Source organism: Myotis brandtii, unplaced genomic scaffold (genome assembly GCF_000412655.1).
Source record: "Myotis brandtii unplaced genomic scaffold, ASM41265v1 scaffold416, whole genome shotgun sequence".
In the NCBI taxonomy this organism is placed as follows: domain Eukaryota; kingdom Metazoa; phylum Chordata; class Mammalia; order Chiroptera; family Vespertilionidae; genus Myotis; species Myotis brandtii.
The window spans coordinates 646,390-671,100 of record NW_005365989.1 but is presented as its reverse complement, the minus strand read 5'-3'; the positions used below and the strand labels follow the sequence as shown (position 1 = coordinate 671,100).

General features: G+C 38.1%; 1 protein-coding gene across 12 annotated transcripts in view; it reads left to right on the top strand.

Moving 5' to 3' along the window:
• The window catches only part of TCF4 (transcription factor 4), a 340,777-nt gene that overhangs the window by 100,374 nt on the left and 215,692 nt on the right, over positions 1 to 24,711 (top strand). For all 12 annotated transcript variants that reach the window (XR_001363545.1, XM_005873627.2, XM_005873628.2 and 9 more), the window contains 2 exons: positions 18,813 to 18,874; positions 22,411 to 22,507. Coding sequence is in view for 11 of the 12 variants with exons in the window: in XM_005873627.2 (XP_005873689.1) it covers positions 18,813 to 18,874; positions 22,411 to 22,507 (159 nt within the window). In the remaining variant the exon portion in view is untranslated. The remainder of the gene's footprint in view (positions 1 to 18,812; positions 18,875 to 22,410; positions 22,508 to 24,711) is intronic.

Below are 24,711 nucleotides of genomic sequence, written 5' to 3'. Positions count from 1 at the left end.
TTTTCTGAAAGGGGGAATCTAGTGTTTTGGGTCTGTTGTTTCTTGTAAGATATTTTTAGCTACAGCAAAAGGAAACCCTGAGTCAAACTGCCTTAAACATAAGGAAGTATATTACGTCATGTAACCTGTTCTGAAATGTCTAGTGTTTTCCCTCATACATGTGCTGGCTTTATCGGAGGCATGACAAGGAGGTTCCTGCTGCAGTTGTAAGCATCATGCCCAAACAGGAACATGTCCAAAAACACAAAAAAGTCATCTCCTAATTTGTCTATTCCTTTAGAGCCAGGAGACCTTTCCAGGAACACAGTGGCAGATAGGCCTTTGTGTCTCAGTGTTCATTTTAAAACAAATCCCTGACCAGGGGAAGGCAGGGTTGGGATTGGCAGTAGTACTCAGGATCTGTGACTGCAACTGGGGATGAGGTCACTTTCTCCTGACCCACTTGGAGGAGGGCTGGCTGGGTGAAAACAAAAAAACAAACCAACCAACCAACTAACAGCAATAGCAACAAAAACCCCTATAGGTCTGTTGTGAGGAAAGGAGATGGAATGGATGTTGGGTGGACAGAACTAATGGTGTCACTGCATCTTCTGATAACTAATGTTTTGAATAACATAGAATAAATGATGTTCATATTATTAGAGTCCAGCTATCCTTATGTTATTTTCCCTGCCACAACATATGAGAGGTGCTCAAGTGCCTAAGTCTGTGTAAGTGAATTTTATAATAGATTTTCTATCCTCTTGGGGACTGGTTTCCACTACTTCCCTCAATTTAATTCTGGACCCTACTGTCATGCACAAAAGAGAAAGGTGAAGTTTTACCACGAGGCGCTGATGGGTAGAGTTTGCCTAAGCGGTCCATTGTTTACCATCGCACTTTTCTTCATCGGTGGGTTAGTTGTTAAGTGGCTCGGTTATGTATTTTTATCTTTGAAAATTTTCAGGTATAGCTTACAAAGCAATACATATTTTCATCTCTTTATATGTACCTCCAATTTAAAAATATTCATTATGTTTCTGTGTAGGTGACGGGGCAAATAGCCAAAAAAATGAGTTAAATTTTTTTCTCCAAGTCAGTGTTAATTTAAATAATAGAATTTTCCTCTGGGATATATTTAACCCAAAAGAAAAGTCCTGATAATTAGGAAATTGGGATTCTGAACATCTTTCTCTACAGAGACCGTCCTTTGTCTGAATTTGGGATTTCAGTTTTTGAAGATGTCACTTTTCTTTCATGGCATAAGAAAGGGGGTGAGAGTCACTTTGGAAAGGGCTTAAGAGGAGAAATGATGAGTTCTCCTCCCAGCTCTTCCAATGCCTTTGCTTGCGAACTGGAACCACAGCCTGCATTTCTCTGATGTATATGGTTGTAAGGGATCATGAAATATTGTGTGAAAGTGCTTCGAAAAGTCAAAAGCAGTAAACTGCTCTAGGGTGTTTATTGTTGTGACCGTGGTGTTCTGATTATTATGCTTGAAGCAGAACTTTAAATATTAATGATGCTCTTGTTTGTCAGTGGGGAAATTCCAGTGGAAAGGTTTTCAAAAACTGTTGAGCTGTAACTGCTGTCGAGGTAATGGACACAGAGTGCCTACTCCACTCTCTGCCTCGCTATCACCAGATCGCAGAAAGCTGTGCTACTGTAGAGGTAACAGTTGTTTTCTCCTCTGTCCTGAGGCCAATGATTATATAATATGTATCAAGTCACTAGGGTGCATATCAAAGTGAGCATAAAGAGGCAAATATTTCCCTTTACAATGACCGTATAAGAGATTATTTCTGTCAAGAGGATAAAACATACACGAAGTCTGACTGTTTCACTCCATTTTTCTATAGAAACCACTGAGCTTGAGATCTGTACATTAACTCCTATCTCATCATTGACTGGCAAGAATTTCAATGTGTTAAGGATACCGATCTGCATATTTCCTGCTAAATCTTAATCCATACTTGCAAATTTGTGAAACAAACTCTAAATTACGGAGAAAGAAGTGTTGTGTGTAACATGTTAAGCTAATCTTTATGGCATACCTATGGTTTAGTTTCTCTAGTGAACAGTAGATAGAGCGAAACATTATACATTTTCATTGTATTAGGTTATCTTTCTCAAGATCTTAAGAGCTCTGCAGAATTTTTCATAACTTGGATTCTGTTTGCCTTTTTGATATTTTCCTGTGTGCACAGCCCATTTGAGAGGCTGATGGCTTACCCATTCAACTGAGATGGTACCGAGTGCTTCCTCCCTGTCCAGCTCTAGGCTGGGTAGTGGAGATGGATGGAAAGCAGACAGGACTCAGTGTTTGTCTTTATGCAGCTTATTGTTCAGGGTGGCAGAAAGGAATCACTTGAGAATCATAATAATGCAAAATCCCATCTGTGATGAGTCCAATGAAGAAGGACAGGATATCTGACCAGGAGGACAGGAAAGCTTCCGCCTGGGAAGTGATGACTCAGCTGATAGTTGATGTAGGAGTGAAACAGGCCAAGCAAGGCAGTGGAGTGGCAGGACTGGGTGGGAGTGTGTGCTCATAGAGGAGACACGTCTTCAAGTTCTGCCACAGGAGGGCCAGTGGTGTGCATGAGCATTGTCAGGGATCAGGGTAACTAGAAGAGAGAAAACGAGGGTGTGTTGGTACATTACCAAGATGGCCTTGAGGACATTACTTGCAGAACTTTGCTCTTATCCTAACACCAACGAGAAGACTTTGAAATATTTAAAGAGGGAGTGGAATAATGGGATTTGCATGTCCAATCACAAAGCCCTCTTAGCTTTCACACTGCACACTCTATATTAACACACTGATGACGCCTGAGGCTCTTTCTCCATTTGTGGTGGTCTCACTGACATATACTCATCTTCTTCCCCAGTGTGTAGTATCCTTATAGTTTGTGTGGGATTCCTACATCACCAGGGTGACAACTGAGATTGGGCTAACCCAATCACAGGATAATTCTATCCCTTCACCATGGTTTTAAATTTGGGTCATCTACATCTATGCAAATCCCTGCATGTGTTCCCTGGCTGTAGGGATTGGTTCCATAATGGTCTCAATTAAGGCAAAGTTCAGGAGGAATTTTGCTCTTTTGTAAACTTAACTCTCTACAAGAAGAGGAATAAGGAAGCAAGTTGTTTTAGAAATCCCATGACCATGAGGGATGGAGTCCAGCTTTAGGATGAAGGTGGTATGGAGATGGCACAGTGGACAGGTGGAAGGAGCCTTTGTCTTTCCTAGTGTGGTGGATCTACTGGACATATCAACCCTGAAACCTGCTTTGTCTCTGCACTTTTCACTTCTCTGGGCCAGTAAATTCTCTATATGAGGGGACTTTTAATTAGACTGCACCTAAAGTTACCTTAATCTCTGTGTCAGTACAGCTCACCACGATGCCACTGCTTTCCTTCTCCTTTCTATACCCTAAATTGTAATGTCTCAAAAGGAATGGTTCTAGCCTGCATACCCTCCTTTCTCTAAAATTCCATAACACTTATTATTCTGTTAGTAATCAAATACTGCTCTTTATTTATGTCTCCTAATGTAGGTTATATATTTCAAAGAGAAAGAGCTCTATTTTATATTGATTTTGTGTCCCATTTGTGTTAAATATGCTATTATAATAATAGTAATCATAATAAAAATAGGAGTTGTACTTCTATGTTTCGGGTTCCATGGAGATATTTTTTTCTAAATTATCTCTAATCATCACAACAGTATTGGAGGGTGGATATCATAATTCCCATTTTACGGATGAGGATACATAGAATTGAGATGTTAAAATTTTTCTCCAAAATTACACCAGTAGCCAGAAGCTCGCCACTTCTAGTTGGAAGATAATGCTTGAAGAAAGAATGGCTAATGAATTCATTGGGTTTATTTTCTTGAGACAGGACACTGAGCAGCCTGAGAACATTTGGTGCTCAGAGGGAGGAAATGCTAAGATGGGAAACAAGTCTAAAAGGGAGAGAAGGATAGTTCAAAGACCAATTTCCCCTGCCTCCCAATTTTGACTAGTGCCAGTTCTAACTGCCTATGCTTGCTTTGCTTGGAAGATAGAATCATTGTGCCAGGATTCACAGGAGTTTGTTTTGGAGGATGCATTAGTCAGGGCGTGCTAATTGCTGGAACAAACAACCACCAAACTTTAGTAGCTTAACACCACAAGGGCTATTTCCCTCTGGTGTCACAAGACCTATGGGGTGGGCTCTGTTCTCTCTAGTCCAGGGGTGGGCAACCCCTGGCACGCATGCCAAACATGGCACACCAGTAACTTTTGCTGGCACGCAAAACCCTCTCTTATAATCTTCCATTTACAATTGTGAATCTTTGTTCTCAGTGATGAATTTTGTTAAGTCTCGTAATAGGAGTAGCCTGACGGATGAAAGTAGTAGCTCGTGCATATCTCTGAAGGTCACGAAATATAAACCTGATGTAAAATCTCTGTCATCAGTGATGCAGCAGCAAAAGTCCCACTGATAATATCAAACGGAGTCATAAAGTTTTCTGTCGGACTATCAGTGTACATGTATACATTAAAAAATAAATGTATTTTTCATCATCATATACTGTGTTTTTGTCGCTCAAATGAATTTTATTATTTCTTCAAGGTTCTTCACATACGTACACCTTAAGAAATATCAAGTAGGCGTAACATGTTCTCAAAAAATTAGGGTTGGCACGCAGAAGAATTTTGAGTCAGAGATTTTGCTGGTTTTGGCATGCACTCACAAAAAGGTTGTCCACCCCTGCTCTAGTCCTTCAGCTCTTGTTTCTTGCATGCGTTAGCTTGGCCATCCCCTAGGCCTCAGGTATTTAGTAGATTCTTTGCATGGGCTGAACAAAGAGGGAAGAGAAAGTGCTTGGAGAATTAAACGGGAGATTTCTTGAAAAGGCAAACCTTACTTCTGCTCACATTGTATTGGCCAAATCTCAGTCACATGATCCCACTTTATTGCAGAGGAGGATGGGAGATACAGACTTCCTGTGTGGTCAGGGTTGGCGGGGCGGTCGGGGCGGGGAGGGCAATAGAAATGGGAACTGGAGAAAACATAGTCTAGTTTTAGCCACGGAGTGTTACACCAGAGACCTGAGAGTTTGGTGACCACTGGTTTTCAGAGGCATTGAGATTTCAACCAAGGCTCTACCATGTGGTGCACACTCAGCTTCTAAAGGACATTGAATTTAAGGCGTGCTGATGGCCTAGAACTAGGAAAGTTGTTCACCTCTGTGAAGAGAAGATAATAGCATGCATTTCAGGAGTTGTTTTGGAGAGTAAAGGAAACCATGAAGATGGAACTGATTTGTTAACTAGAACTGGATACCTAGGCAGTAATTAATCTGCAATGTTGCTTGGGAAGAAAGAAAAATGCTAATGCAAAGAGGATTCGGTAATGAATGGTGGCAAGTAGGATATAGATATTTTTCTTCGGAAACCCATTGCCATGTTTCATGTCATTAAATTTTATTTCTTTTAATGAAGTAATTTTAAAAAAAAATGTTTTTATTTATTTGAGAGAGAGAGAGAGAGAGAGAGAGGAAGGGAAAGGGACAGAAAGATAGAAACATCGATGATGAGATAGAAACATCGATGATAAGAGAGAACATCTAAAGGCAGCCTCCTGCACGCTTCCCCTCACTGGGAATTGAGCCAGCAACCCGGGCATGTGCCCTGACTGGGAATTGAACTGTGACCTCTTGGTTCATGGGTTGATGCTCAACCACTGAACCACACTGGCCGGGCTACTGAAGTAGTATTTATAAATAACATAGAGGCTTTCTACAGTGTATTATTTAATATCTTTAATTTTTACCATAAAGGTTATATTTATGATTATTATTATTTATGATTATTATGTATAATTTGTAAAACTGATTTTTAGTGATTGTAGACTTTTCACTGATTTCAGAGTGACTGCTTTGAAGAGTCCTGCACAGAGCCTTGAATTAAAGTGGGAAAAGAAGCTGAGGGCTGGGTGGGCCTTTGTAAGATAAATTACAATACATTTGATACTATGAAGGGAATTTGTTTTTTCCTGTTTTGCATTGGCTATATGTTGCTTTGATTTCATTCTGTATTTATGAGGCTTGTAGTATTTCTTTTCTTTGGCTTTCTTATTTGTAACTGCAGATTTAGCGATTTCTTTTGTGTACCACTGCCTCCCAGAATTTGGCCCAACAGTTTTGAGTAGCTGAACGATTTATCGAGGACAGATCAGCTGAAATGTGGCTCAACTTTAGTAAAGCAGACGGAATGACATAAGGTTAGGTGACTGATGTGTGAGTTTTTGAATTTGATTTGGTTTTACATGGAAAGGTTGAAGCAATGATCCATGTATTCTAATAAAAATCATCAGTACAAATCAAATAAAATCTGGCTTAGTGGCTTTTTTCCCACTGTCACTCATGGCTAGCCTGTGCTGTTACAGACCACATTTTGGCAGGCACTGGTTTTTCCTACAACAACATCTTAAAGTAGTATTGCAATCTTTGTATGTTAAGAAGGCATATTTTCTAATCAAACTTTCTGCTAATCTCATCAGATAAATCATTATTCTCTACTGACAGCTCTGGCTACCCTTAAACCCCTTCCCTGCTTCTTGTTTTCTCTCAAGATGCCTGGTTATTGTCATTTTTCAGGTCTCTGTGTCTATTTCCTTTCAAACTCAGGACATTTCTTCCATTCCTGAGGAAGAGTTACAGCTTTTTACCATTCCACTTTGTAAATTTGTAGATCAGTAGTACATCATAGCAGCTCATCTCTTTCTGACCAGTAATTCATCGATTGTCAGATGGACAAAAGGCAGGCTGCATCCAAACTGTAGACCAAATAAAAGACTAAAATGCTTATTCCTATGAATTTGGTTGATTTAAACTTAAGAAAATATCAATTGATTCTAATGTATTTCAATTTCTACCTCCAAAAGCTGGACTAGTAAATTAATGCAGATGTATTTCAACTACTTCAGTTATGTCAGTGGTTTAAAGCTCTTAGAAATGAAAGTAAGAGTAGCAGCATGGTTAGGGGAAAGGTACAGTTCATTTTTGTCATTTAGACAAGACCAACTATCACAGCCCCTGGGCCTCTCTCAAACCAATGCAAGCTCATGTCATATTGGTCATATGGTGCTGTATAGGATACAGTGTAGCTCAGAGGGGAGATTGGCACTTTTTTCATTGCTGATATGATTTTAAAATGCATATTGCTAGATTTGAAAACTGAATCATTATAATACCATTGAACTTTCCTATTTTTGCAAGTATTCTAACGAACTTAAGCAAGTATTCTGTTACCTGTTAGAATTAAAGGGGGGAATGGAATGGCCTCTTTTATATCAGATAACTTTCGTTTTTTTTATGCTTTTGAAAAATAGTGTTGGCCTGCTTATGCTTAAGTATACAACTTCCTTTGATCCCAATTTCATACTTTCAGTGATTCCAGATAAATCATTTTAAATGAGATAACTATAAAAAACATTTTAGAAAGCAGAAAGCATATTACACCAGTTTGGTTACATTATTGTGAGATAAAATGTAAAATGCTTTAGGTCACCAGACACACTTCTCTGACTACACACACACACACACACACACACACACACACACTTATAAGCCCAACTAGGAAAAACCTTTGCAAATATCTGCCAGGCATTTGGCTGAAATGAATTATAGGGAAATCTTTCTAAGTATGAATAAGTCAGAGTTGAAATCCACCAGTACTGTTCAGCTAGTAAAATGACATAGGCTTCATCCAAGGTTAAAGAGGCCATTTCCACCTTATATTGATGACAATAAGTTAACCCACTCAATAGTGTACAATATGCATATGTTCTATCAAATGACCAAGCTTTACTCACAATCTTTTCTGGTGATCAAGCTTCTCTCCTCCCCCTGCCCCCCCCTTTTATTTTTTTTACAGTAGTTAGATCATTTGTGTAACTGACCTCTAAATGTGGGAATATATTCTTTCTAAGGAGTCAGTTTACTTACCACGTCTAAAAACTTAGGTATTTCCCACTTTAAAACATTTTTTAGTTTTTTTGGCCAGCCTACAAAAACCACACTAGATTTTCTTGTGTCATATGTGTACTTCTGTATCCTTGATTGTATTAGGAAGTGCCCACTGAGGCAAGTCTTCTTTGTACATAGTGGTTTCTAGAACGTGGTACAAAGAGGCAAGGAACAGCCACTCAGGACAGCATGGACTCCAGAATGGATTATTTAACTTGGCTTCATGCATTTCATTGATTCACTAGTGGGTTGCTCAATCTTGTCTTTATCTTGGCTGAATTCCTTCCAAGTTAATAGTATATATGTCTTCATTTATTCTAGTTACTGTTCTCCTTACCCCCACCGAGGTCACACTGCTGCTACCACTAATAACGTTATCCATTGAGATGTCACTAGGGCATAAATAAACAATTGAGGAATAGTTCTTGCCAATTCATATAGGACAGAAATTTCAGTCGAGTTTTGCATGTGCTTCCCTATATTTCTGTGCTTTTAAAAACCAGTTGACCACAGACCAGAGCATCTGCAAGGCTGTCTAGGATATTGTGAAGGGTTATCAGTGATCCGAAGATGGGGGGAGTGGGTGTTGAGGAAATTTTCACTTTTTTCTTTATACACTTTTGTGGTTTGATTTTTTTTCAATAAGAACATAATTAAAAGTTAGTTGCAATGGTCTTAAAGTATCTCCCCATAGATTGCTGATTAGTTGCACAGGGAAAAGTTGTAATTATACAGTGGAGAATTCCCATAATACCTTGACCAGGTGATAAAATTAGAATAACAAATGAAGGAGGCAGACTATGGCTATATGTGATATTCTGTGGCTGTATGTGATATTCTGGGAAAGACACAACGCCACTTATATAGTTGTATGTCCACCTGAATATAATCCTGAGGCAGCATCAGAAAAAAAAAAGCCAAGTTGAAAAACATTCTATAAACTAACTGGCCTGAATTCTTAAAAAATACCAATATTACAAAAAGAAAAGGAAGACAGGAAATTACAGATTAAAATAGATGAGAGTGATGTGCTGATTAAATACAGTGAGTAACAGGATTTTTTTCGTGTGTGTATGCTTAGTTAAATGTATTTATTATACTTGAGATCACTTGTCATTTATGGACTGTGGATTAGATAACAGTATTATATCAAAGGTAGATTTCCTAATGTTGATAACTATGCTGTTTTGTTCTTAGGAAATACTAGTGGACACAGAAGTATTAAGGGATAAAAGGATATGACTGCTGCAACCTACTTGATAATGGTTGAGACATAGCAAATTACGTAGTTGTAACTGCATTGTGATAAAAAAAAAAAACTTTTGAAAATAGAACATAGAAAAACAGGAAAAAAATTAAATGTGTTGTTCCTGCCCTACCAGCATGGCTCAGTGGTTGAGCATTGACCTATGAACCAGGAAGTTGCTGGTTTGATTCCTGGTCAGGGCACATGCCCAGGTTGCGGGCATGATCCTCAGTAGGTGGTGTGCAGGAGGCGACCCATCAGTGATTCTCTCTCATCATTGATGTTTCTCTCTCTCTCTCTCCCTCTCCCTTTTTCTCTGAAATCAATATAAATATATATTTTTAAAAAATGTGTTGTTCCTGGACTTTAATCTTTGAACTTTTCTTGATTACCTTCCAGGTGGAGCCAGATTATATGTGGGTTTTGTTTTGTTATTTTGTTTGTTTGTTTTGAGGTTCCTGGGTATTTTGATGGTCAGCCACATTTGAGACTCACAACCCTCGATTTTTTTTTTTGAAAGAGTTGGTAGGATTATGTTGAGATTGATCAGGTGCCACTAGATAAGTAGCAGAAAATTCCTCAGACTTGGAGTGAAAGGGTGAAAATTGACTTTGTTGAGTGTGGGGAAACGAACTTGGTGCAATGTTGTTGCATTCTTTGTGGGTTTCAGCCTAGTCAGAGCAGTCTGTAGTTGACCAGGCGACTTACTGTTCTTTAAATGTCACAAAAATTAAATGTTTTCTTCAAATTCTGTTCTCTCACAATTCTGATCATCAAACTTCTATTTTATGGTTGGGTATCAGACTGTATATTTAGGCAAAATTCTGTTGAGACCATTAAGTAAAAATAAAGATATTTCCCCCATGTCCAAGCTATTACAATTTCACATTTGTAAATTATTTCAAATTCATTTTTAATGGACTATTTCCTTTCAAATACATGTGGAGATGGTGTTATAAAACTGTAAACAGTTTATGCATTTTTACAGATTTCCATTTTATGTGGTTGATACTGATTTACCTCTTTTTAATTGCAACAGAGGTAAAGAATTAGTAGTTTAAAACAGTAGGGACTGCGTGTTCTGCTGTGATCAAGGAATTAGATAATCTGGCTTGTTTGCTTAAGGGGTCTGTATCTTGAGACTTTTATAGGGTAGTATCAAGGCTCTGAGCCTTCTTATTATGCCAATACCCAGAAGATTGCTTTAATGAGAAGTAAAGGGCCTTTTTCCAATTACAAGGGAATAATTGTATTAAGTTCCTGTGTTATGTCAACCTGCTTTGATTTGATTACTGCAAAAGAAATGGATTTATCTGTCAGTGTTACTTAATTAAGCCTTCTCATTGATGTTTTGCAGAGTAATACAGTGTGGTTTGCACATTTGAGCCTAAATACAAAGAAAATTGGCCTAAAACTAAGACATGACCCCTAAAGATAACATGTAAGATTGATTGCTTGTCATTGGCAGGTCAGAGGCTGCAGTTCTAAACACAGGTGGAAGATAGGGATGTTGAAAGGACAAAATGAAAATCAGTCTATGGGAGTGATTATTGCAAGTAAAAAGGACTATGCTAGGAAACTGGATTTTAGGAAAGATTTTTGACTATTTAAAACTGTTTGGCTTCACCAATAATAATCAGGCATCTGGAATAGGGAATGAAATGAGGTGAGACTGGAGGGAACAGAAGTTGATGTTGCTACAGTATAAAAGGAAAGAGAAGATAAAGAAGAAAGCAAGAGGAATGATGCCATTTGGGAGAAGTGGACCATTGTGGTTATGCAGAGCAATTACAGCTCACAAATATTTCAATTAAGCCAGCATCCCTTTCCCAGAGCCTCACAAATGGTACCCTAGGGAGAACAGAGGTATGGGGTGGGGGGAACAAAGAAGATGTAACTGTTATATGTTTCATCTTGGCTCTTTTTCCCTTTCCATTGGAATAAATGTAATAAATTATTTATCAAATAGGGGTTTTAAATATCAATTTGTATATCTTAAGTCATTATAGTATTATGGGTTTTAAACCATGAAGTTACATGTATGATTTGAAAAATGCATGCAAAATTGCATAGACATGTTAATAGAGTTATATATTTTATTAGGGTATAAAGCATATTTTAAAATATATTTCTTTGTTTAATATAAATTTTCTAAAGTATCTCCCTTTTATTTTTCACATTTTGTTAGGTCTATTGGTAAATATACCCTTAAGAGGTACTAAGCACCTAATTACAAATTTCCCCTAATTATATTTACTTTTAATTTAGATACCTTGAAGCTTATCTATATAGTATTGGAGCTAGATGCTATGTTTTAAAGTCTTCACATATGGCAGCTTACTTTCAGTTGTTACTCTCAATTGATTTTGAAATAAGTCCCCTCACCCCAGAGCATTATCTTAGTAAGACTAATTTTTATTAAGTACTTTTAGACCAGTTACATTTTAAAAAGTCAAAGGAGGCATGTACAATTCACACTATTGTACTCTTGCCTCAGTCATTCACGGTTCTTCTTTCTGGGCTATTGCTTAGAAAGAAACGATCCTGAACGTACTGCCTTCTCTTTAAAGGGAAGACCCAACTGGTTAGTTTCACACAGTTGAAGTGGAAGGGTGCTAAATAACAGCCATGTCTCTGTATTTCATGTTACATTATTCAAGTTAGAATTTTATTCAAGTTAGAATTTTACTGATGCTACCAAGTTATATGGATTGATACAGACTTCAATGTTATTTCCTTTCGTCTCAATTTCATAACATAGCTCTTTACTCACCTTGAGTTTCAAGATTTTTGAGTTTCAAAATAAGGAACACAACTGGCATATTTATAACAAAAAAGTTATATATTTTATTTAGTTACTTTCTTAGTATTTGAATTTTGTATTATATGAAAATGCTTTTTCTGTTTTAGAGCACCAAAAAAATGTAGTTAACTTTATATTTTAAATATCTGAGATTGTTTAATGTACATTTTTGAAAAATAGTTTATTTTGAACTTCAGAAAAAGAATATTGTTTTAAGCAGTGTTCTAAAGGACACATTAATATAAGTTTAAGTTCATAAAGGCTAAAAAATAGAATCATTTCCCCCTGAACAAATTTTCCCACTAAACTTTCTCCCCTATATGTCCATACTTTACCCTTCTTTATACAATTTATATACTTAAATATAAACTATAAAATCATCTTATACTTGACCTTTGAGTTTTCAGATTTATTTGATAAGTAAATTCATCAGTGCTGAGAATGCCAGTGTTGACAGCAGTGATGAAATGGAAAGCCTAGGTCTCCCTGCTCTGTATTGTAGAATCTTAGAGTTTGTGTGGGAGGCATCACCACAACCCTCATCTTTTGCTCAGTCCATTTGGGAATGTCAGGAAGTTTCTTGTCACTCACAGTTCAGATCACTCGTTATGAAGTATATCTCGTCTCTTATGGAAACAGAAAGAAGTGATCATGGTTTTGTGGACATTATCTCTCAATATTTGTAACTCATCAAACTCTTCCTTCCTCTGCCTTAGTGCTCAGATTTGACTTCAGATTCCTCTACTTTAAGCTCTTATTATACTTGCTGCTAATGAAAATGTGCACATCCTTAACACGCTCTTTGCTGATGAAATATTTTGAACTCTAAATTCATCTGGCACTGACGGAGAGCATATGCCATCTCAGTTTGTGTGGAGGGCTCAGCCAAGGGTTCTTCCTGGACTAGGAAATTAGTAGGAGCCACAGATGTACGCAGTCTGTGATTCTCCATGATGATGTGGAGGGTTTAATAGTGTCTGTTGTTTCAGAGCAAAGGATTTAAGACAGTGTAGACTTCAACATGTTTCAGAGTGATTATCTTTCCAGGAAAAACAGCCTCAATCCCCCAATGCATTCTGAGTGTGGAGAAGCTTTCACCGGGAAATCAATATATTTCCACAAAAGTTGGGATTTGTAGACTCTTAGAGCCATGCGGAAACCAACTCTGGTTGTTTTCCGACTTCATGAAACTCTAGGGCCTTGGATGTTGGGCATGATCTTGGTGCAAAGTATGGAGAGAACCAATGCACAACTCTAATGAACCCAAAGTGACAGAGTTAGGTAGCTCTCACACGTGTTTATTTCAATAAAGTTTAAACCTATGTAATATTTTGTCTATGTTTTTAGCTTGGGCTGTTGGTCAGCATATATAATTTTTGACAGCATATCAGTTATATAGAACACAGAAATATGTTGAAATGGTGAGGCAGAAAGAGGATATTCTAAAAGTAAATTAAGGTTCAAAACATCTAATGGTTACTGAATTCTCACTGTGATTGTGCTATAGAAGTTCATGGAGGAGGTGAGATGTGTTTACTGTGAGTATATTGGCTTTTCTAAAATCCAGGAGAATATTTGAAAGTTTCTGCCATATTAAGCAGAACTAGTGGTCATTAAAAGTGAGAGTGAGGTTTCCTTGACTAGGTCACCATTTTACATATTTATGTGGTTTAATTATCTTAGATTTTGAGTAGTATTAGTAAATTAGGCTTTCATGGCCGATACTGGTTCCTGAGTATTTACTATGGGCCAGGTACTTATAAAATTAGTAGGAGGCACAGATGTACGCAGCCCGTGAGTCTCCATGATGATGGGAGGACATTTAATAGTGTCTTTTGTTGCAGACCCTAGAGCTGGTTTATGCCGAGTTGCTACTAAAATCCAGGCCTCCATCTCAACTGCCAGTGCTATGTTTTCTGATATTTATCTGGTCCATCGGACAGTTTTGATCTCCTCGAAATTTGAGAAATCAAACCATCAGTTTAATGAATGTAGATGAGAAATCATAGAAATGAAAAATTATGTCTATATCTTTTCTCTAAATGGAGTGTTCTCCCTTCACCTCACTTTGGTGTTTGGATGCTGAAATGTCAGCCATGTGAGAGGGCGCTTATGCATAACTCCTCAAATAAATACAATGAAAATTTGTGGATTGTCAGGCTGCCTCCTAGAGCAACTGTCCATACCAAGAAAGTTACCATATCTGTGCTAGATTAGGGTAAAATAAGTTTGAAAAAAAAATCTTGCACATTTGAGTCCATTTCAGTCTTGTGGAAGAAAAATTTCTTTCATCCACTTGCTTTTTCCTTTCTCTTCTGTTGCCTAGGACTAGGTTATTGTCTCTCTATTATTTATTCTCATTTTGGATAGAGGTGGCAACAGAACAGGGATGCTCATTGTGAATCTTGTTTCGCTCTTTGCTTTGCCTACTCAGTAGCCTCTAGGATAATGACCCCTTCTCCAGTCCATTGCAGTGTACATTTTGATAAGCTCACTACCCCTCTGGCTTTATTGTCCTCCTTTTATTTTCCAGTCTCTTGATTTCTTTTAATATTTACTTTATATATTTATTGTTGTATATAATTCTGTAATCTTTTGTGGACACAGAATGGGCATAGACATCCAAATGAATACATTTTCTCTGCTGGGGAGAGTGACTGAAGGTAACATTCATTGGAGCTGGTCCTGTAGAGATCTGTAGTTCTCAAGAGGGTATTTTTTATGGTGGAGAAAAGCACTTACTGGTTTTTTGCATTGACAGCACCTGTGTTGGCCATCTCTGCCATTTATTGTCATTTAAGCCTAAGTTTTCTCATGTATAAAACTAGAGACCCGATTCACGAAATTCGTGCAGGGGGCTTGGCTCCCGCGGTGGCGGCGGCTGACTCTGCCTCGCCCGTGGCTTCATCTGGAAGGTCATCCGGAAGGACATCTGGTCTAATTAGCATATCACGCTTTTATTATTATAGATGGTTATACTATTAGTGCACTGAAGTGCTTAGCACAGTGTCTGACACATATTTAAGCTCACTAAATGTTAGCTGCTGGTATTTTTTTTTTTTGAGAGATGGACCGTTTAGGCAAAAGGAATAGAGGTACAGAAACAAGTGTGTGTACACAAGTGTATACAAGTGTGTGTGCAATGTTCAGATATACCAATAGGGAGTAAGCAATGACCAAGTGTAGGCCATGTGTGGGGCTTACGTAAAGAGTGAATCTGGGCAAGAACCGCTGGGATGCAGATGTGATGGGGGTGTGTATTGAATGCTGCTGAAACCTGCAACCTAGGCAGGGATTTAAAGAGAGGGAGTGAGTCAGGCAACTGTTGGTGTGGGGCATGCATCTGTCTTGACTTTCCAATAGAGTAGGCTGGTGGATCTCGAATACCTGTGTACATGAAAATTACTTGGGGACCTTGTTAAAAACACACTGTGTTTTTCCCCCACCTTGACCCTGTTCCCAGAGATCCAGACTCACTAGGTCTGCCTTGGACCCTAAGATGCTGCTATTTGATGAGCACACCAGGTGATTCAGATGCACCAGTGGTCCTCAGATGCACTTTGAAAGTGCTGGAATAGTTGTTGAGGGAATGCATGCCAATTTACCGGCAGGTCTGATGAACCTCAGTGGGAGGGAAGATAGAAACAAAAAACATAAAAGTAGCATGTTTACATTCATTATGAGTTACAAATATCCATGTTCTAGCCTTGTGTTTTCTTGCTATAGATGATTGAGCACCAGTTATACAGATATAGTTTCAAAGATAAAATCTAATCAACAATCATATGATTGTTTTCTTAGGTTTTGGAGAGCTAGGAATTCCTCCCTATCTTCTAGATCTAGCAGGAGGGCAAGGGACAGCAAAACCTGTTAAAAAGAGCAGTAACAAGGAGGAAGGCACATAGCATGAGGTCAGGAAATGAGAAAGGTGGAAATGGGAAAGGATGGCAAAAGAGCAGAAAGATTTGATTGGTTGAGAGTCTATTTGTAAAGGAACCCAGCCAGTATTTAACCTGTTTTGAAAAAACTAAACTTGCAGCATTTTTAATTAGCGGATTGCTCGATTTTAAAATTGCCCAATTGGGAATACTCAAGTTTTGATGTGTTTTATCTGCCTGCTAATTAGCAGACTGCATGGTTGACCATCATTTTCCCTTTATTTTTGTGGATAGAACATGTATATGAAGGTCTCTTGCAACACTACAGCTCAAGTCTGGATTAAAAATGCATGTCACTCTGCATTTAGTAAGAGTTCGTACTAAATTATAAATCAAATTCTAGTATATCTGTTCTCCAACTCAATTCTTTCTTTTTTGCTCTTTAATATGATTTTTCCTCTAGCACAAGACTTCTCTATCGTGGCACAATTGACATTTGGGACTAGAACATTTTTGTTGTGGGGGATTGTTCTGTGTATCCGTAGGATGCTTAGCAGCATCCTGGTTTCTACCGACTAGATGCCAGTACACCCTCTCCCCCCATCCCCCCGGAGCTGGGATGACTCAGAATCTATCTGGACATTGCCAGATGTCCTCTGGGGACCAGACTTGCCCCTGGTGGAGAACTGCTAGCCTGGCATTACTATGGTCTTATTTCCTCCTCTCTGCTTACTTTTTTTGTTGTGTTGTTAATCCTCACCCGAGTATATTTTTCCATTGATTTTTAGAGAGTGGAAGGGAGGGGGTGTTTTTCCCACTGCTTTTCAGAGAGTGGATGAAGGGGGGGGGGGGGGGGGGGGGGGAGAGAGAGAGAGAGAGAGAGAGAGAGAGAGAGAGAGAGAGAAACATAGATGTAAGAGAGACTTATCGATTGGTTGCTTTCCGCACACTCCTTGACCAGGGCTGGGGATGGAGCCTGCAACCATGAACCCAGGACCCTTCAGTCTGCAGGCCAATGCTCTCTCTATCCACTGAGCCAAACCAGCTAGGCTCTGCCTACTTTTTATGTTTAAAACCTTTTTTAAAAACTGAAAAGATAGAGTGTCTCTGAACAATATGACAACATCTTATGGTAGAGATAGGGATTCATCCGTTTTCCTTCATTATTTTTTGGCCAAATTTAAGAGCAGAAATTTCTCCAATTAGTCCGAACTGACTATTTCAGGTAAAAAGGAAGTTAAGATGTGCCAGACTTCTGAAAAGCTGAAATGTTCGAGAGATTTTTGTCACAGTGTTTTTTTGTTTGTTTTTGCTGAAAATATTTGCTTTTTGCTTAAGGATGAAGTGCAAAACTTATTCATGTGAGAGTCCAGAGGGTTTTAAGTAATTTCTTCATGTACTTCAGTTCCGCATACACAGGATAGGCCAGGAGGCTGGGTTGTTAAACAGCAGATTTGGAGAAAGTATTGCACCTTTTATCCAGATTGGACGCACGCCCCAGAGCTTTCTTGACATTCTTTAAAACTCACAGTCCCTGATTTTAGCTGTCCACAGGGGGTGTCTATTTGCTGTTGCATTATCTTCTGAAGCACCAAAAAAAAAGGAACCAAAATAATTTGTTTAAAAAAGAAAGAATTCAAGTTTAGTGCTAATAGTTGTTTTTTATTGTTGTTCTATTCCATCTCATAAGATATTCTAAAACAATGTGTACTCCACTGTACCCCCAAAATAAGTCAATTAATTATACTGTGACTACTTTTGCTGATAATAAAATAGCAGTAATAAAAGGAATGACAGTAGTGCAGAAAGAGAATAAACAGTATCACTGAAATGTTAGGAAACACAATAAATGGGATTATGTCTGCTGAACCAAAGTTTCACACCTCCTCCTCCAATGCTGTCAGAGGAAGTTTGTGATGGCCATCTGTTATCAACCGTGATCAAAATAATAGAACAGCGAAACTTTTTATGCTTCTAAGGGGCCTTTCATCAAAAATCTCAAAGCTGCTTCTAAATATAGAGTGACTGATCTCTAAAATTTTAAACCACTTTTATGTTTTAAGCAATTAATATGATAACTTAGTTTTTATATTCTCCATCCCGAGTACTTGCCACTTGAGCATTCAGCAATTGGTCAGCATTAGAACGTTGCTGCTGCAGATTTGAGAATGCCAACTTCTTTTCCCGTAGTTCACGTAGGTCGCTCCACTGTCATTTATCAAAGTAAAACTTGGACAACTTTAATTTCCACATCTCAATGCCCAGATTAAGGATTGTAGACTAACTGGCCAACTCTATTAAAAAAAAGACTGAGACAGTATTGTCTCACCTTAAAAAGCAAAATCCTGATGCCCATTTAGTGCACTGGTAGAAATAGATGACCAACTTCTTTTTTGTCGTGTGCATGTTGCTGCATGTCCGTTGTTTGGTGTGACAAGCGGGGCTAGAGACCAGAGTATTCAAGAGCATTATGGCATGGATGCTGCCAGTGTTAGTATGAATATTTACCTGAATTTAGCTTTTTTTTTGTATTAAGGTTGTGTTAGTGTATTTACACTTACTTTGTCCTAAAGATTTAAATAAAACATGCAGCACAGTTTCATGTCTATAAAAGTCGAGGCTATGAAACACTGTGAAAGATGGAAGTACTTTTTATGCTCATACCTCTGGTTCCTGAGGGTCCAGTTCATTTTTTTGCTGTGAATTTAAATGAGTTAATTTAAGTAGATGGGTCAGAAGCCACTATCATTGTGGTAGCCCTGTGCCTGATTCTTAATTAAAGGCAACAGGAGATTAATTTGAAACATTAATTTAAAAGTGCATACACAAAAAGAAAGAATTATTGCAAGAAAGCCTAAAGAACTTTTCTCTTGTCCCTAGATGTAGAAGACAGAAGTAGCTCAGGGTCCTGGGGGAATGGAGGACATCCAAGCCCGTCCAGGGTAAGTATATCTAATCTCTTCTCCCACATCCAGACACCCCGCATATGTAAATTGACAGAGCGAAGGTGAGTTTCTCTCAAGCACACACACAACTGCACAGATATATATTCGCACTAAGTTTAATGAGGATCAGCTTGTGTTTGGATTTTTTTTTTCATTCTCTTATTGGATGCTGTTATTGAATTTGACACCTGTTCTACTTCTGCTAACCAGAAGAAAAATCCTTCATTAAATATTTGCCCTTACTTTGCCAGTTATTGATCTAGTATTATAGAAAGTTATTTTTTGTAGCTGGCACAACTTTGGAAAAAAATCCTAGTACTGTATCTCTGTAATATATTGGTGTAAATAGACTACTGAATAATTCTGAAGATGTAGTGTGAAGGACTAGCCTATCAATATACTCTACATAATAAATCTGTGTTGATTTCACTTTGTGAACATGTTATTATTCCACCAGTAGTGCCTTTGGTCACCAATGAGATTCATTCATTTGTTTGGTCTCAGATTTTTGCTATTCTTTTTCATGGATTTCCTCCATTATTAATTGGTTGTTAGTTTTGATGTAACGGAATGGCCATGGAATGGGAGGGAAAGGAGTGGTTAGGCCATGCATGTTTTTGTATGTGTATGACTTTGGGCATGTCATTTCACCTCTTTGATCTTCATTTTCCTAATTGATAAAATGAAGAAGTAGAACCAGAGGGTCTTTTATGTTCCTTCCAACTTATATAATCTGACTTCACCTGAATCATTTCTAGGCTCTGTAGAATCCATGTCCGCTTTTATAGTATGCATATAATGCCCCAAATTAAAAATAGACTTAGAGCCCATAGCTGAGCAACCATCTGTACCTCCCCCAACCAGCTATATAGACGAAGCATTCCGCAGGGAGCATTTTGCTCTAAGTATTCACATAAATTTGGGGGAGGGGTGGAGGTCTCTGTTTTGGCATAAGAGGCAAGGAAGGTAGGTAATCAAGCTGTCAAAATGAGGATAATTCAGCAAGCCGTAGTTACTCATTCCTACCCGTCCTTTGGCCTTGTGGTTCTCACTCTAGTCTTCAGGGTATAGCAGGATCTCTAAGCTTACCAGTAACTTTATTCAGCCCTTGTACCAGCTGTCGAGTTTGACATTCTAATGCATTATATGGTTGGGTTGAGGAAATCTTTCCTCCTCCTCATGTTACAGTCTGCACTTGCAGAAATAAATCCATTCTCCTTGACAGCAAGTGTAGGAGATGACAGTGCTTCCCTCCATTGTTTAGTTCATTCAGACTTACTTAATTTCTTACTATTTCTCAGTTTAATACACACAGTACTTTTAATTATATTTCTGAGAACAAGATCCGGTTAGGATCATCCTGTATTTTATTTAGTGTTCATTAACTGTTCTGCCATTCTTTTCAGGGAATACGTTGGTGAATAATTTGAATCAATATTTTGCTATTTATATTTTCTAAATCCAGGGAGTTTGAATGAGAAAGATTATTGTGGCTGACTTGTATTCGTGCAGCCTAAGTCTATCTCATCTTAAAATGGTGATACTATCAGCTACCTTGCAGTACTATGCAGAGGTTTAAATTAGATAATGTATGTTAAGCTTTTAGAATACTTTTTAGGGTAGGGACCCTTCATCATAACCAGTATTATGCTTGGTAAAGAATGAGTGAGTGTAAAACCCATACTGGGTATGTGGCATCTTTTTATGCACTGACGTAGTGACAGTGTCAGATTACAGCATCATTCAATTAATTTCTATAAATGAGGGAAGGCAGTTGAGAACGGGTTTGTTTGGAACTTTAAGGGTTCCAGTTATTCTCTAGTGAGCTGACGTTCATTTTCATTTTTCGTACAGTATCTGTCATTTTATGTGAGCATATTCTGCCCTTTGGCTAACTTGCCAACTGACACCTCTGAGTAAATTTGACTTAGTCGTTATGGGCAGTGCAACCTGCTGAACAGAATGACATTCTTTTTTTTTCCTTTTGGGCTACTTAATGCACCTTTGTAGATTGAAATTTGAACCATATAATATACAAGTACATGCTTTGCTTTCGTATATGTTATCAATTCCTCCACGAAAAGTAAGTGACTAGGCAGTTTAAAAACATTATTTTAATTTTAAATTCCCATTAAAACAATGAGTTGACCTTAATAATGACAAAGTTAATGTCTGCTTTAAAACCATTTTTTTTGTGGTACACTTTGTCCAAACCCAGAAGTACTCATTTATGCAAATTTGTGATGTTCATTCATAGTCACCTATCTAATAAAGAGGGAATATGCTAATTACCCTCATGCTGTCACAAAGATGGTGGCACCCACAGCCAATAAGGAGGGTAGATGCTAATTGACTGCCCCACCCTCAAATATGGCAGTGCCCACAGCCAATAAAGAGGGAATATGCTAATTGACTGGCCCATCCTCAAAGATGGCGGCGCCCACAGCCATAAGATAGCCAGCAGGAGAGGGCAGTTGTGGGCAATCAGGCCAGCAGGAGAGGGCAGTTAAGGATGACCAGGCCAGCAGGGGACGGTGGTGGGGGTGACCAGGCCTGCAGGGGAGGGTGGTTGGGGTCGACAAGGCCTGTAGAGGAAGGCAATTAGGGGCAACCAGGCTGGCAGGGGAAGGTAGTTGGGGGGGCAGGCTGGCAGGGGAGGGCAGTTGAGGGCAGTTGGGGGCAACCGGGTTGGCAGGGGAGGGCAGTTAGGGGTAATCGGGCCGACAGGGGACCAGTTAGGCGTCAATTAGGCTGGCAGGGGAATGGCTAGGGAGTGATCAGGCTGGCAGGCAGAAGCGGTTAGGGGCAATCAGACAGGCAGGCAGGTGAGTGGTTGGGAGCCAGCAGTTCCGGATTGTGAGAGAGGGATGTCTGACTGCCGGTAGTTGGACATCCCCTGAGGGGTCCCAGATTGGAGAGCCCCAGTGCATGAATTTCATGCGCTGGGCCTCTAGTATTATAATAATTTTAATATTCTATGTGTAATTACTTGTGGAATGATCCAGTTCTCTTACAACCACAATAACAACCTATAACCAAACATTGCAATTTCAATATCATAAAAAACCATGTGTTGCTTTTTCAAAGCCTCTACCTGGGTCTTTCAAAAGCTATTGATTACAGGCTGTGGGTATTTTCTCTTATAGTACAAGCTTGCTTTTTTCAGAAAAACAATGTGGGCCTATCAAAATAATAACGTAATATTTACAATATATTTTATGTCAGGTGTTTTGCAGGCATTATTTCATTTAACCACTTCAACAATTTCATGCAAGTTGGTTCAATTATTATTGTTCCCTAGATTTCACAACAATTATGAAGAAAATTTGAACTCTGCAGACTCTAGAGCCCTCTCTTAACTACTGTACCTGTGAAAATTCAGGTTCCTTATAATGAGGTTCCTGGGTCAGAATGATGGACTTTTAATTTCTTTGGGTCAGAGAGGACTCACTAGTGGGTAATTTATGTGCTGATTTTTGTTCATGTAAAATTGAATTAGATAATGTATGTAAATGCTGTTATTTTATTTACAGAACTATGGAGATGGGACTCCCTATGACCACATGACCAGCAGGGATCTTGGGTCACATGACAATCTCTCTCCACCTTTTGTCAATTCCAGAATACAAAGTAAGACGAATTTTAAATTAACGTGGCTTTTTTGAATGAATGTTTTACCATGGAAGGGAGAACAAAAACCCAGACAGATGTTCTGTTTTTAGGAAATTAGATTTTTAGTCAGTTCTCTATAGTAATTTTAAATTGGAGGGAAATATTGATAGTCTGTGCTTGGTAATAACACATGAAGAACTAAGTTTCCCTACTATGTGGAATTACAGAATTTCATGGAATCTACATGGAACATTTTGTCTTCCTTAGATACTAAGCATTCATCACAATTTCAATGATGCAATAGTACTTGTCTAAGTAAAGGTTAATGAAATAAAAAGTGGTGAATGCTTAAAATAAAAATGTATTTGTGCCTGCTCATTGGCAATGAGATATCGTCAGTATTAACTGTGAATTTTTATTAATAAGGTTATGGAAACCCCTTTAATAATTCATATACGTTTATTATGTTTAAGTCAGAGTAGTGCCTTCAAGTTGAATTGTAAAATCTCATTGTGTGTTTATCAGGGGGTGAACTACAGTGCTAGTAGTCTAGGCAGGCATCATCCTACCTCACTGAGAACAAGCTATGTGTTGTTTGAGACAGTCTGCGAGCTTCTTGCATGCCCTTTCTACTGGTTAGTATAGTTTTCTGCTTTTACTACCCTGTGGGATGTTTGTTTAACAGCAGTAACTTAAGCAATGAAAAGATAATTCATAATGGCTTAAAAGGTCTCAATAGCTGGTTACTTTATTTATGATTGAAAAAATAATATTTGTTCTAGTAAAATGTGAGTTTTTAACAATATTAGTAAATCTCTCAACTTGGCCAATTTTTTTTTGAGAATCCTCAATAAATGAAGTTGAATTTCTTGGTGCAAGGAAAACATACAGCCATACTTACATCATTCTGAAACCATAATTGCAAATGCTTTTAAAGAATGTCTCTATTTTTAAGCCTTGTATAGTTACTCGTTATTGAAGGGGTAGATAGTCCTTGAATCTGTCTTTACCCCACCCCCTCAAATCACATTAAATTCATCTGAGGAATTTCAGATATTTATCATAAAATAGACAAAGCAGAGAAATACTAGCAATTTATTTTTAATGGGTAATATCATATGTTGTGCCCTTACGTGTCATCCCAACTTTGAGAGTCACAACGTTCTCTTTGATCATAGGTTGTTATTCTGTTTGTGCTTTTTTTACTTTAAAATGGTAAATATATATGTATATGTTTCAACTTTATAGCTAAAGCAGGAATCCCAGTTTTTCATCCATTGTTGATAGGAAGGTACAACACATTTTCTGTTTTCAGGATGCACAGATGCAGATGGCTAGATATTTATCAACCTAAAAGTGAAAAAACAACTTTAGACACTTCAATGACAGTAGTAATAATTTTAAATTCTAATGCCATTGCTTCTCTTTTCATCCTCACCCGACTTCATAAAATAGAAAAAAAATAATTTGAAAATAAAAATCTTGAGAAGTAGCACTTGAAGAGTATATGAAAGAACTTCCTTAGTAGGTTCTAAAACTGTCCAAGGTACAGTAAGTAAAATAGAATAAATAAATTACGATTTCTATTTAGAAATTCATGTACTATACATTAAAAAAGTTTTCCTAAAGAACAATTTGATAAATTAATATTATAGAATACGTCAAGCGATACAAAGATAGTAAATAATTGTTGTTCCTTTGTCCTATGGGCAACTGTTTTAACAACCAAATTCATTTTCCAACCCAAATAATATTTAAAATATAAGCGGGATGATTGTCTAGAGCTAGAAGGGAGAGTTCTTTTCACTTAACTGTTGTTTAAGCTGAAAGTCATGTCAGCTGTGTTCTTTTATCCCTTCTGCCCTCCTTCCCATTAAACTCTTAAATATGGAGGCCAAGACAGTCTCCTGCATTGTGATAGGAAATGCTACTATGTCCGGAGGCTCCCACCCACTGTTCCCAATGAAAGGCCTTCTCTGTTAGATAAGCTGTCTGGTCTGAAACATGGCTCTTTATTGTTTACAAACTGCTACATTTTCCACCTCAAGCAGATTTTTGCACAGAAAAGAATTGTGCTTGGGCTAAATGGTTTATCTGACATTAATGGTGCAGTGTCAGACTGAGGTCAGGGAAGTCACCCTCAGAGTGAGAGGGCATGGTGCAGTGTGCAAAAAAGGAAAAAGAGAGAAAAAGACATTTAAATAACTATGAAGTGCCTTGCA